A 14305-nucleotide genomic window follows, 5' to 3' on the forward strand; every position below is an offset into this window, starting at 1 on the left:
TTTCCGGCTCACAGAGGGAACATGGCGTTTCCAACCATGATCCAATCGAAGGTTAGAATCCTGCTGAGGCTGCTGCGGAGCAAACACACGGCAGGAAGCAAGGCATTCCGTTCCAGGCTGGTTTTAGGCATCGAGACGAGCTGCGATGAGACTGGAGCTGCTGTGATGGACGAAACTGGAGCCATACTGGGAGAATCCCTGCATTCCCAGAAGGAGGYTCATCTGAGGTGAGGGTCAGATRTCAGAGGTTCTGTTTCAATGTTCAGTTCGTTTATATTTAAATTCTTATGGTGTAAAATAATCTGGTCATAGCAAACACTAAAGTTTTGCATGTGTCAGTCTGCTGACCTGCAGCTCACAGGTTGTTAGTCAAAGCGGAAAGACATCAGCGATGACCTCAGAGAGGCTGGAGAGGGTCAAAGGTCATCTCCAAACCTCCTGAAGTCCTTCATTCTCCATTTCTCTGCCTCATATCTCATTCTAAGGCAGAGGTGGGCCAAAAAAATACTAAAAAAAATGAAACCACAAAGTATTTTTTAAATTAACCTGCTCAATAAAAAAAACTAAATGTGCAATATTTTAATTAGACAAATGATGCAGGCACATTTTCTCTTTGTAGGAAAATAATGTGTAAATTATTTTTAAGAATTTTTCTTAGAAGTCTGTAAATTCTTAAGGATTAAGTTTATTTTCTGGATTTGAGTCACTTTGTTTAAAAATAATAATAAAAAACTTTTGCTGTATTTACTGGAGTTAAATTAATAAAAGCATATTTCAGAATGTTTTTGATATTTTGGTTATTAAAAGACAAATACTTTGCGTTCTACATAATAGTTTCCACCAGRAGATTTGAATTTGTTACTTTATATTTTTGCCTGGTTAATAAAAGTAAAAAGTCTCAAAATTTATATCAGAGTCCGCAAAAAATTCAGTCCCCGTGTCGCAAATGGCCCCCGGACCACACTTTGGTCAAATCATCAGAAGCTTTCTGTGTTCATTCACGTTGTTTGACTATTCAACTAAATATATCATGTATGTACTTAGTTTTTCTTCAGTTTGCACTATTTGCTGTTATCTCAAACTTTTAGTTTTCTCAGTTATTTTTTCTCTCCAGAAGCTCCACCTGGTCTGACGCTCTGATTGGCTGAGATAGAAACTTTTTAAAATAATATAAATAATAAATGTAACTTAATTCTCTGATTGAGAGGATCAATAGATTTAATCGAAATGATTTTTTTGGTTGTAAAGTGACTCGAAATTATATTTGTTGTTAATTTGTGTTTTAGAAATAAACTGATTAAATCTACAACAAAAATGATTGAAAAAGAAAAGAATCCATGTGCTGCAGTGGCCTAGTCAAAGTGCAGATCTGAGCAGAGACAGTGGACCATGTGTTTGGTTGCTGCAGGACAGGCGGCATCATCCCGACTGTAGCTCAGGCTCTGCACAGAGGAAGCATCGAGCGCGTGGTGCAGGAGGCTCTGGACCGGAGCGGCGTGACGCCGGCCCAGCTGGCCGCTGTGGCCGCCACCGTGAAGCCCGGCCTGGCTCTGAGTCTGGCCGTGGGCCTGAGCTTCAGCCAGCGCTTCGTGAGGCACCACAACAAGCCGTTCATCCCCGTCCACCACATGGAGGCCCACGCCCTGACCGTCAGGATGCTGCAGCCGCTGCACTTCCCCTTCCTGGTGCTGCTGGTGTCCGGAGGCCACGCCCTGCTGGCCGTGGCGCGGGGCGTCGACGACTTCCTGCTGCTGGGCCGAACGCTGGACGAAGCTCCAGGAGACACGCTGGACAAGGTGCAGATGGCAGTTACCTGGGAAAGTAACTAACTCTGCTGATTACTTAATTTCAAAAGTATCATGGCGTATCAGGTCCACTTTAGATGGGAGTCAGTACCCTGCAAAAAATCATTTCAGAAAATTTCTGGGGGAAAAAAGGAAATTTCAGAGCTCAGAATGATTAAAAAAAAAAAAAATTGATAGACACAATCAGAAATGTTGAGATTATCAGAATGTTTCTTAAAAAAAAAAAAAAAGAGTATTTCTAAGTTTTGAAAAAGTTTTTTTCTAGAAAATTTCATAAATTAATCTCAAAATTTCAGTTTCTTGTATGAATGTTTGTATTTAGTGTTTTATGGGATTTACGGATGGAAATGAGCATTTATCTAAATCCAACAACACTACGTTCATTAACGTGCACTGGTCAGATTAGGTGTCGTGGTTCTGAACCGACATCAGCTGTTTGACCCTCCAGGTGGCTCGCCGTCTGTCCCTGAGGAAACTGCCGCGCTGCGCCGCGCTGAGCGGCGGCCAGGCCATCGAGCTGCTGGCGCAGGAYGGCGACAGGACGAGGTTCCGCTTCAGGACGCCGATGGGACAAACGCCTGACTGCTGCTTCTCCTTCGCCGGGCTGCGGAACCAGGTCACCTTGCTGATCCAGAAGCAGGAAGCCGAGGAAGGTAGGACGGTTCTGGACTTCCTGTGCAGCTTTAGCCTTCCTGACCACAGCGATCCATTTCCAGGCGTAGAGGAAGGAACGGTGCTGTCGTGTGTGAACGACATCGCTGCCGCCACGCAGCACACCGTGGCCTCACACCTGGCGAAGAGGACGCACCGGGCCGTCCTGTTCTGCAGAACCAACCGTCTGCTGCCGTCACGAAACCCGACACTGGTGAGAAACCGACCGCTGGATCCGATCCGTTTGTTTTTATTTCATCACATTCAGTTCAGTTAGCCGCCAACCAGAGCATCGAGTTCATCACTTTCTGAGGAAACCAGCTGAGCATCGAGTCGTTGACACGCTGCAATCACTCCTCCTGACCAGCAGGGGGCAACAGCAGAGAGAGAAACTTCCCTTTGACAGGAAGAAACCTCCACCAGAACCAGAACCGGCTCAGTCCATTAGCCATCTGCCACTTTGTCAATATCTGCGTTCCATTCACTGTAAAATTATGCAGATTGGAATAAAGAAAATAAATTGGCTTAATTGAAGCAAGATTATTTCAGAAAAACTCGTTTTTCAACAGGGTTTTTGCTCTGAGATGTTTTTTCATCTGTACCAAAATTCGCAAAACTACCATAGAAACATTTTTCACATCACACAAGTCACATGATCATTAACAGGATGTTACTGCTGGCAGAAGCGACGAAGAAGACGACAGGAAGTGGTATGAGGATGAGGAGGTCTTGAAATTCTCTGCAGCCAAATATTTTATCTGCTGGGCAAGAAAACTGTAACTTCAGAATCAGTATCGGTTATTTAAAAATTAAAAACAGAAAGCTGCAGTGTTTCCATAGCAACCCAGCATATCCATACTTTTAGATTTGACCCAGTTTTTTTCCAGGTGTTGTCCGGAGGCGTTGCCAGCAACCAGTACATCCGTAAAGCTCTGGCGGTCGTCGCCGAGGCGACCGGGTTGCGGCTGCTCTGCCCTCCGGCTCGGTTCTGCACCGACAACGGAGCGATGGTCGCCTGGTGAGTTCTGGTGACCCGGCTGCGGTTGGAAACGGGTCCGGTTCACCTGAGGCGTTTGGTTTCCTTCCCCACAGGAACGGAGTGGAGCGTCTGAGGGAAGGAATCGGGATCTTGGCGCCGGAGGTGGAGGTCAGCTACGAGCCCAGGTCAGTTCTTAACGGGTCAGAACCAGTTCASGTTCTGGTCAGGGCTTCACTTCCTCTCATTCATATTTTAAAGACTGTTTACTGTAGATTTTTGGATCATAAAATAACCAGTACATTCTACCGTACTGACCCGGTTCCTGCTGTTAGCGGATCAAACCCTCAGACTGACATGAGCTGCAGGTTCTGACCCGTTCTGCTGGTTCTGCTGCAGAGCTCCGCTGGGCGTGGACATCACAGCCCAGGTGAGGGCCGCYGCCATCCGGCTGCCGTCCATCCGGATCAAGATCCCAGACTGACCGGCAGAGCTCCATCTATCCAAACTGTGCAGAAATGAGATGTTTATTTATGAATAAAGTATTTTAATATGAAGATTTATGACTTATTTAAAGGATTCTGATCATGAACGAATAACTATGAGGTGTGAAGCTTCAGGATCACCAACATTTAATGAGGCGCCGTTTGTAACGTCACATAATCAGAATTGACTAATTATTTGAGTTATAACAAAAAAAGCGCTTCATTTTTCAGTGACATTTTCACTGTTATCAATCTATAAACGTCAGTTTCAAAGTAGAAATTTAGCTTGATAACATTTAGCTGCAAACTAAATTAAGCGAAATATTTCAAGCTAGTATTCAATTTTGCTTGTCGATAACCGGAAGTTGAGTACCAAAATAAAAGCTCGGTCTTGCGAAGCTTTTGTTTCGCTTTTTTTCTCAACGTGTGAACATTTCAGCTGTAAACAGTCGTTTTGATATTAAAGAAGTTTTACCGATGGGTCTACAGTGTTGGACCCATCTGATAACCAGCAGGAGTTCATACAAGTTCGCAAGATCCAGCTTTTGTGAACTTCCGGTTATCAGCTGGCGAATTTGACTACCATAAGCTAAATGTTCTGTAAACTTCTGAATTTGAAGAAGTTTTAAATTCTATTCTGATATTCGGCTACTAAACTAATATATCTTAACTAAGCTGTAAAAGGAAAACATTTTTGTAGAATGTGACTATTTCTGGTTTTACTCGTAAAAAAGACAGAAATTAATGTGAGCTTTATTCTCATCAAATCAAAACACACGTATTATTTGTTCTACGTCTTTATTTCATAAATCCAGCCTCRGAAGTGGTTTCAAATAAAAAGTTCTGCCTGTGGCTCATCCGCCCGGCAGTTATGTGACCTGTGCAGCCTCGTGGTTAGTCCGGGTACTACAGCAGGCTTACATCGGTTCCTACCTTCCWGTTCTAGAACCGTTAATCTAAAKGCATCGATTCTGGACGTGATCCAAACCGATAAAAATCAGTTACTTAGAAATGTGTGCCACTAAATTAACTTTAAAAACACCAGAAGAAGAAGTGTGGATGTCATCTGGGAGCAGAAGTGGTTTAACTCATGAAAACAGACCAACTGATTCAGTTTCACTTCTTCCCGTTTCCTCTCTAAAGGAATCACAGACACAGCCGCTACAGCTCGTCCCGTTCATATATGTTATACTCCTTGGCGCTGATCTGCCCGTCTCGGTCCTGGTCGCTCTTCCAGAAGATGTCGGCCAGGATTTTCTCATAGAACGGCTCGTCCCGCGGCTTCCCGCCCTTTTCATATTCCAGCTTCAGGTATTCCTTCACCTGGACACAACGGAGCACACCTTCAGGAAGCTCTAACGAACAGCAAAAATGCAACACCAAACTGTAGCCCACTGATTTATCAGAAAGTGAGAAATCATTGGAAGCGTTGAGCAACAGGTGTGGGAGGGGCAGAACCACTGCTCAACGCTGCTCCAGGTGTTTCTATATTCAACTAATATAGAACATTTTTTGTTTTTTTAAAATGTGACGACGTTTTCCCAAAAAAGCGACTAGAAATAAATCTGMCGACGTTTTACAGAGAAAGTGACTAGCAACAAATATGAATCATTTTTTTCAAAAAGCACTTAGTGATAAATCTGGCCACATTCATAAAATATAAACTATAGACAAATCTAGCAACTTTTGTAAAAAAATTAAAAAGTGAAACCAAACAAGTTCCAACTTGTTTGGTTTCACTTTTTTATTTTTTTGTTGGAACCAATCAGAAAATTCATCTGCAGTACCACCTTCAACCCAAAGAGGGCAGCACTGAGGAAGCTTTAGGACAAATATTACAGAATTAAGAAAATTTACATGAAAATGTCAATTTATATTGAAACAAAGTTGGAACCCAATCAACCAATTTAGACAGTTTATGTAGGAAATAACTAGATTTGGAGTTTAGTTCCTCTTTAGCAGCTCGAGGCGTTTGGAGAAGTTAGAAAATGGAGGAAGGCTCTGCGTTACCTCCGCCTTGGTGAGGCTCTTGTCCTTGTCCACGTCAATCTGTCCGAAGGCCTCCATGCTGCGGGGGCCTCTGGACACGGACAGCACCTCCACCTCGAACACCACTGTGGCGTTGGGCGGAACCGGACCTTTCTCAGCCGGACACACAAACCAGAACCGCTTTAACCTYAAACGTTTTAAATCGCTCTGCAAAAAACCTGAAATAATCCCAGGAAATGAGTTTCTACTGGAAGGAACATGCATTTTATCCATGAGGAGAAAAGACTTCAGCAGAAGTTCGAACCTGGAGTGCAGGARCCATTGCAGCGCCCCCTTCAGGTGGCACAGATACAGCGTTAGTTATCTCAGCCAGCTCCAGCGCATGCAAAGAAAAACCCTCTGAGCATGCTCAGCCTACAGGGGGCGCTGCTGCAAGAGAGGACAAGACAGCATGAAGACACGGAGGACGTCCCAGTCCCGCAGGACGTCCATTCCTGTTCGGCAGACCAACCTTTTCCTGTCGGACCGAACGCCAGCTCCGACGGAACCGTCACCTTCCTCTTCTCCCCGGCGCACATGTCCATCATGCCGACGTCCAGGCCTCTGATGACCTGTCCCACGCCCAGGACGAACCACTGGGGGTGTCCCTGCTTGTCCGACCGGCTGGCACAGAAACAGTGAACAGGTTACAGAGTCCGGGCGGACAGAACCAGAACCAGACTCCAGCTTCAGTTCTTTGAGTTTTTCAGCTCAGATTTCTGGAGGTTTGCAGAATTTTCCTCTGGATTAAAAACCAGCCAGGAAACAGAAGCAGCTTTTATTGAGAGGAGAAACGTTTATTATCTTCCCCGTCATAAAGCATCATATCAGCCGCACAGCACTTTGGTCAACTCGGATTGTTTTGCCATTTTTAAATCTGATTTTGGACGCCATTTGTAAAGTYAGTCAAACATTAACAGCAATAATTTGGTTTATTTAGTCATGAGGTGGGGCTGCACAGTGGCGCAGTTGGTAGAGCTGTTGCCTTGCAGCAAGAAGGTTCTGGGTTCAATTCCCGGCCTGGGGTCTTTCTGCATGGAGTCTCCATGTTCTCCCTGTGCATGGTGGGTTTTCTCCAGGGACTCCGGTTTCCTCCCACAATCCAAAAACATGACTGTCAGGTTAATTGGCCTCTCCAAATTGCCCCTAGGTGTGAGTGTGTGTGTGTGCATGGTTGTGTGTCCTGTGTGTCTCTGTGTTGCCCTGCGACAGACTGGCGACCTGTCCAGGTGACCTGTCCAGGTGACCCCGCCTCTCGCCCGGAACGTTAGCTGGAGAGGCACCAGCAACCCTCCCGACCCCACTGAGGGACAAGGGTGCAAGAAAATGGATGGATGGATGGTCTGAGATTAAAAAAAGAAAACGAAGGTTCATTTTTTTAATTTATAAATGTCAGTTTTAAAATGAAATATTTAGTTAGCAAAATAAATATTTTGTTATAACCATTAACTAAATAGCATTTAGTTTATTTTGAAGCTAAATATTTGGTCAGCAAGCCAGGTTACTAGATTCAAATACATATTTAATTTGAAGCAAAATATCTACTTAGCAAACTAAACATTTAGTCCAGAGATTATTTAGCCTGCAAGCAAAAATATTTAGCTTCAAACTAAATATTGAGTTTGAAGTTAAATATTTAGTTAGTAAGCTAAATATTTAAATTCAATATTTAAGATAAAAACATGTTTAGTTAGGAGCTATTTAAATATTGCTRAACAAATATTTAGTTTGAAACTTTTATAAATGAATGAATGARAATATGACTGAAAAATTGACCCTCGTTTTTCCTATTTCACCCAAATTCTTGCTGTTAAATTGTGACTGTAACTTTACAAACCCATATTATTCAGCCCGCTGTTCCCAGTGAGTCTCCGAACCAGAACCAGGACGTCTTTAGAGTAAACTGGACCAGCCTCCTGTAGAACCGACCTGCAGTAGAACTGGGAACCATCTTTTTCCAGGAAGCCGTCGTAGTGAGCGTTGATCAGGTCTCCCTTCTTGCTCCTCCTGCTGCACTCTTCGGGCCTGAACAGAACCTGGATCTGGACCTGGTCCTGCGGTTCGGCGGCCCAGACGGAACCGAGCTGCCAGCCCAGAAACACGCACACAGCGCAGCTCACCAGCCTCCGCATCATCCCGCTTTGCGTTCGTGGCAACTTCTGAATCTGACCCCTGACGCTGACGCCCGGGTGACGTCACAATGACGCTTTCATTGACAAACTGAGACATCTATGTTTCTTGAAGCAAACAGCCATTATTCATAAACATAAAATTATGAAATAATTACTTATTTATGTGCTAATTTCAAATAAAACGGGAATTAGATACATCAAATAAATCAAATAATATATATATTTTTTTAATATACAAAAAATATTAATGTGGAATTTAATTAGTGTAAAAATCACATGCATTTATTTTAGTTTCTAATTATTTTATAATCTTGTGTTGCAGCATATTGTGAATTATTTCATCTGCCATCGCAGCAGACATTAAATTTTATAAACAACAGTAACACAGGGAATGTGTTTTAATGTAGTTTTAATGTCTGCCAATAGAGGGAGCAGTGCGCCAGTGTAACACGTGTTTCAGAAGAAAAAAAATGAAGCGGAATTGTTTCCACCAATCAGAGCAGAGGTGGGCGGGGCCAGACGCCGGTATTTATTTAGAGCGGGTGACTCATCGCCGCTCAGACTCTATTCATTCCGAGAAGCAGCTCCTCCAGACCGACTCGTTAGGACCCACGTTTCTCCCCCACAGCCGGACAGGATTGAGATGTTACATTTCAGGTTCTCCACAGTCCTGAAGGAGTGTTTTCAAGCCACCGTGAAGCGTCCCTTCCCCTGCCGCACCCAGGAGAGCTGGTACCCGGCGCCTCGGCACCACCGCTGCCTCGGTTCTGTCCCCAGTGATGTTTCTGCCGCCGCCGCCGCCGCCGCGCCGCGCCGCACCGCGCCCTGCTCCGCGCCGCGCCGCTCCTACTGCGTAAAAACAGAAGGCGCAGCCACCGTGGAGCTGGACGAACACCTGAAGAAGGATGGGGCCGAAGGAGACAAGTACGTTTGCTAGGTTTTCTCTCTCCCGGGGTGGGTGGATTATTCTGGGGGTCACGGTGAGTCATGACGCACTTGAGCGGATGCGGGGTCCTTTCACCGCCTGTATAAAAATGTCATAAATAACCCGTAAAGTTGCTTCCTCCCAGTTAGAATATGAACATATGGTGGCGTCCGACAACATGAAACCATCAGAACCAGTGTAGGCGGTGGCAACGCGGACTGGAGACGGTGTAACGGCCTGTCCCGGATAGCAGCGGCGGCGGCGGCCACCGCACCATGTGACTGCTGTTCATTTCTGTCTGGAGCTTCATTTAAAACAGCAACACGTTGAATTAACCCCATTAAGGCTCCATCTGACCAGTCATAGCGCTTATTGCCCCCCAGCGTGCTCCTGCTCTGACGGCAGCCTGCTGGGATAAAGGGCTATTACACAACATTTTATGAGTTTAAAATCTAAAATACGTAAACAGATTGAGCCTGGACTGGATTATTACACAATTATGATGGATTTTATGTAAAAAACTATTTGTTATATGTAAAGTTTGTAATAATTATTTGTTATATTTGACGTCTAAATGCACCAATCCACTGTTTTCACTTCCAATACCGATATCTGAGGTTTAGCATTAGCTGATCCAGGAAAAACAGCTGAAATGACTCAAAACACAAATGTGCTGAATTAAAAAATGTATTTGATAATTCACACCAATAGCTTCACAATCTAGGTCAAACTCTTAAAACAACACAACTTTAATTATTTCAGCCAATAAGGAGGACAGTCGGCCTGTCGTCATAACAAGCTTTACTGGACCATAAATCATCATTATTGCTTATTGAGGCCGTTTTCAGGTAATATATTATGTCCAAATAATGCAAAAACACATTTTCAAAATCAGTCATTTTAAATTCTAATGAACATTTAACACTGGAATTTAAATATCCAAAATAAATAAAAAGAACAGAAACGACAAATAAAATGAATTATGAAATATCTGTGAACAAACTGAGAGCAAAGGTCCAGACCGAAACCTTAATCATCCAGAAAAACGAGTCATGAAAATGGAAATTATTCATTTTGTTTTCATTTATCATAATTTATTGCTTTATTGATTATTGTGACGGGTCCAGAAAGCAGCCAATGGAAGATGGATAATAAAGAAACCGACAAAAACCTTTCAAATGGTTCAGAAAGTGCTTCAGATCTGGAACATTGATCTAGAAATGCTTTCAACATTGGGACCAATACAGACATTGATAATGGTTTTACCTCAGGTGTTTCCTGTTTCAGCTCACCTGAGTCASACTGACGCCTGATTGGCCGACGTCTGCAGGTGTGTTAAAGCATCTGAAACATGCAGGATTGTTTATGAGCTGCAGATTAATTTTCTCTTTCTGTGTAAACTAACACAGCAGCATTTTCAAATAGGCCTGTCGAAATGATCAATAAATCAATCACATGATGGATCAAAACAAACTCACTTTMATTTTCTTGATTTATTGTTTTTCTCTTTCTACCWAAAACTGGGTGGTAATTTTTCACAATTCATTTTGTTGTCTCTGTTATTTATTTTGCATGTTTAAAAGTCTAATCTGAGTGTTTTAGATCTACGGTCCAGATTTGCTCTGAGTCAAACGAAGAGCAGTTTTAAAAGATGGCAGGAAAATCTGTGAATATATTAAGTTTTTTTATTATTATTATTGCATTTTACTGTAAAATTGGATCCAAGCCTTTAATCTCTTCTAATTCCAGAATATTTAAAGAGGCAGTGTCGTGTAAAATCCACTCCGTTTTTTAGCGTTTCATCGTGTTTTCATGTTTTTCCCTGGAGTTTTGCTTTCATGTTGGAGAAATRGTTTAATCTCCATGGCAACCATTTAGCTGCTAAACACGTGGGTGGCCCTAGCCCCGCCTTCCAGGTGCAGCTCCTCCCCCTCTCTGCTCCTTCAGACTAGCCAGCAGCAATTAGCAAACAGCTGCTGAGCTCATTATAGGAGCTGCTGCTCARAGCAACGCTGGTAAAAACGTCAAAGGGTTAATAGAGGAGCCATGTTGGATGACTTCCTGGAGGCGGAGCTTCAGGAAGAGCAGGAGCTTCTTAAAGAGACAATTTTAAGGCTTTACATCAGGAAATCAAATTTCTTTAAAGTCATATTTGATATAAACAGCATTTTAATAACAACTGAAGGAAACAGTTTCTTTATTAAGCTGTGAAGTGGGGAACACGTGACRCTGCCCCTTTAAGACCAAATTTCCAGCTGTTGTAGGATAATCTAGTCCAGGTTTGAAGAATCTAAATGTTTTTTGTATCTCAGCTGCAGCTGCTGTAGTTTGATCCCGATGAAAACTTCAGAAATCCCAGATTAGATTTTAAATATTCTGCCTTTAATCTGGTCCCAGAGTTTTTATCGCCGGTGTCTTCWTGCCCGCGGCCGGCTGCGCCTCCCCCTCCCCCTCCTCTGCTGGTTTCCAGGCGACCGCCGGGTTCCTGGGCTCGGTCCGATCTGTTTGGACACGTTCTGGATGAGCTGGTTACCGTGGCAACGCGTGGAGTGTTTACTCTGCTGAGAGAAGGAGCAGAGCAGCGTTGCATTCTGGGAAATGTGCAAAGCGTGGCAAACTGCTGCTGCCTGGTGGAAAACACGAGAGGATTCTGATTAAACAGGAAAGTTTCCTCAKATCAGCTGATCGATTAACAGGAACTAATAAAACCAAATCAGTAAATACACAATGGGCGATTGATTACTTTAGTAATCGATTATTCTAATGATTAATCGATTAATCTGATTTTTTTAAGTTGGTTATTCTGCAGATTTTTCATCTAAACATTGAAGCATTTCTTATATAACATTAAAAATGCAAATAAATAAATAATCAGATTCYTTTATTAAATGCTAAAATCAACATTTTGTTTTCTAAAAGTCAATAACCGATCAAAGGATCAATCTGCAGCTTCTGACACCAACAGGAGAAACTAAAACTGAACATCAATACAGAGATAATAATTGATTAACTGGACAGAAAGATGTGATTAATGGGAGATTATTTCCAGAAGGTGAATCTGAAGGTGACCCTGATGGTTTTCAGACTAAAAGTTTTTCATCTTAAATTTGAAATGTTTATATTTTTGTTCAGTTTTGTTGAATGTTTTGTTCTTTCAGCAAATAATGTTTTACAGTTTGTGTTACTGATTAATCGATCGGTGGATTACTTCAATAGTCGATAAATCAATYGCTGCCTGACRGTCAGCAGGCGATTGATCGGAGGCATCGGCTCTGGTTGGTGCRCTGAACCGATCAATGATCTGTAGGAAAATCTGCTGATTATTTATTATTGTTTTTGTTAAAGTGCAGAATGTCCTGGTTTGGCAGCAGAGTGGCGATATTTCAGACGCAGATCAAATCGGTTTCTCATGTCCGTATCGGTTGATTCCTGATCTCCAATCGATTTATCGGAGCGTTCTTCTTCTTCTTCTGTTTCAGTTTCAGATTCGTCGTCTTCAGAGTAGAAAATGTAGTTCTAGATCCGCTCCGATGGTTTGATGCCCTATAAACAAACCGATCGGCCTCTTTGTTTTGGAAACAGCTGCCTGCCTTCCTGCTCTGACTCTTCAAAATAAGAGCACAATGCAAACAGGTTCCATCGATGAGCTCAAATTTACAAAACATTTTTATTGTTGTTGTTTTTARGWTCATYTGGAGGTAAAATTGGAAATGGATGATAAATATGATTAATTACACGTCTAGTTTTTACTCAGGTTGGATGGAGAACATCTGAGACAATCAGGTTGCTTTGACTAGGCCGTTTGACACATGACTGTGATCTGATTCAGACCATTTTATTGTGGTTTTATGCAGGACTGAAGCAATTAATTGGTTTAGTTGAAATACTAGTAAACTAATTTATAATAATAATAAATAAAAAATGAAATGCTRTTTAGTAATCGATTGATCGTTATCTGGAGAATCAGACTCAAAAATGGCTGTTTGCTGGAAAATATCTATCARATGTTTTCATTGCTTTTTATATTTACCAAAAATCATATTAAATATTTACCTGCCGACTTTAAATAAAAATGGTCCATTTAAGGCAACATGTTTTTCTTTTATTTAAAAATAGAATTAATTATTTGCATCTTTTAATGCATTTTTACTTTAGAAACAGTTAAAGAGGTTAAATAAAAAATACAATTAACCATGAGAATCATTGAGCTGCAGCTCTGGTTTTAAATTTTCTCCAAAATAAATGACTAGAGAATTAATGTGTGCAGATGAGAGCTGGATGAACGCATGAATGGACCAGCAGCCATGTTGACTTTATTAATCCGCCTGCAGCAGCGAGGAATCTGTGGAACGCAGAACCAAACGCTGGAGGCAGGAAGTTACCAAATGCCATGTGATCGGGCTGGGAGCAACCGGGAAGGTCGATCAGGGAACCGGGAAGGTCGATCAGGGGAACCGTGAAGGTCGATCAGGGAACCGGGAAGGTCGATCAGGGGAACCGTGAAGGTCGATCAGGGAACCGGGAAGGTCGATCAGGGGAGAGGTGAAGGTCAATCAGGGAACCGTGAAGGTCGATCAGGGGAACCGTGAAGGTCATCCATCCATCTATCAGTTCATCCACCCATCAGTTCATCCATCCATCTGTTCATCCATCCATCCATCAGTTCATCCATCCATCTGTTCATCCATCCATCTGTGTTTCCAAGACAACTAGAAGTTAACTTTAATAGAAATTATCTAATCCAATCAACCAAAGGTCAGAATATCTGATCAACTCGTCAAACGCTAAAAGTTTATTTAATATTATTGATTAAAAGCATCAAAACTTTAAGTGTAATAATCTTCAACTGTTGGGCGTTTCCCAATAACCAATAATCAATGATTTATCAATGATAAAATCAGCTCAGTGATTTCCTTTCTGACTATTAGCAGTTTTCTGTGTACATATTTTCCATAATCTGATTTATTTCTGGTTTGTTGTTTTCATTTGTTTTGTTTTAAAYGTTTCACTTCATTTCTGGATCCAGTTCACAGCAGATTAAAGTTTAATCCTTCAGAGGGAATTTTTTTCCACCATCGGTTGAAAATGGTGTCAAAACAACAATATTTTAATTTATCTCAATAAATGATGAGATTTTAGTTCATCATCCAACAAGTTTTAGTTGGATGATAATCAGAGCTGGTAGTTTGTTCTGTTTGCTGCTAAACTCTCCGTCCCAAAAGCTGCGGCGTGTCGATTATTTCCTCATGTGGAAAAAATCCAAGAGAAAACTGAGTCACACAGAAGAGCGGATGGATGGATGG

At 42.2% G+C, this 14305-nt stretch overlaps 3 protein-coding genes across 7 annotated transcripts in view; 2 read left to right on the forward strand and 1 right to left on the reverse strand.

Annotated features, from left to right (window-relative positions):
• osgepl1 (O-sialoglycoprotein endopeptidase-like 1) lies at positions 1-3989 on the forward strand. 4 transcript variants are annotated; one of them, XM_008404196.2, is made up of 7 exons: positions 1-227; positions 1409-1796; positions 2254-2458; positions 2522-2670; positions 3344-3474; positions 3549-3620; positions 3832-3989. In XM_008404196.2, the coding sequence occupies exons 1-7, from the start codon at positions 22-24 to the stop codon at positions 3914-3916; spliced, it is 1236 nt and encodes a 411-aa protein (XP_008402418.1). In that variant the 5' UTR covers positions 1-21; the 3' UTR covers positions 3917-3989. The 4 variants fall into 4 exon arrangements, with proteins under 4 accessions (XP_008402418.1, XP_008402419.1, XP_017159213.1 ...); XM_008404197.2 differs by having other exon boundaries at positions 3768-3859; XM_017303725.1 differs by lacking the exon at positions 1-227 and adding an exon at positions 234-422 and having other exon boundaries at positions 1414-1796.
• Positions 3990-4702: 713 nt separating this feature from the next.
• On the reverse strand, positions 4703-8109 carry fkbp7 (FKBP prolyl isomerase 7). The gene is made up of 4 exons (XM_008404195.1): positions 7875-8109; positions 6418-6569; positions 5928-6055; positions 4703-5240 (listed from the first exon to the last, which is right to left on the reverse strand). The coding sequence occupies exons 1-4, from the start codon at positions 8078-8080 to the stop codon at positions 5079-5081; spliced, it is 648 nt and encodes a 215-aa protein (XP_008402417.1). The 5' UTR covers positions 8081-8109; the 3' UTR covers positions 4703-5078.
• Positions 8110-8546: 437 nt separating this feature from the next.
• The window catches only part of LOC103461842 (glutaminase kidney isoform, mitochondrial-like), a 29286-nt gene continuing 23527 nt past the window's right edge, over positions 8547-14305 (forward strand). The window contains exon 1 of one of the 2 annotated variants that reach the window (XM_008404194.2): positions 8547-9001. In XM_008404194.2, the coding sequence (XP_008402416.1) occupies positions 8721-9001 (281 nt within the window). In that variant the 5' untranslated portion in view covers positions 8547-8720. The remainder of the gene's footprint in view (positions 9002-14305) is intronic. The other variant, XM_008404193.2, reaches the window with a different exon arrangement.

Source organism: Poecilia reticulata, linkage group LG2 (assembly GCF_000633615.1).
Source record: "Poecilia reticulata strain Guanapo linkage group LG2, Guppy_female_1.0+MT, whole genome shotgun sequence".
In the NCBI taxonomy this organism is placed as follows: Eukaryota; Metazoa; Chordata; class Actinopteri; order Cyprinodontiformes; family Poeciliidae; genus Poecilia; species Poecilia reticulata.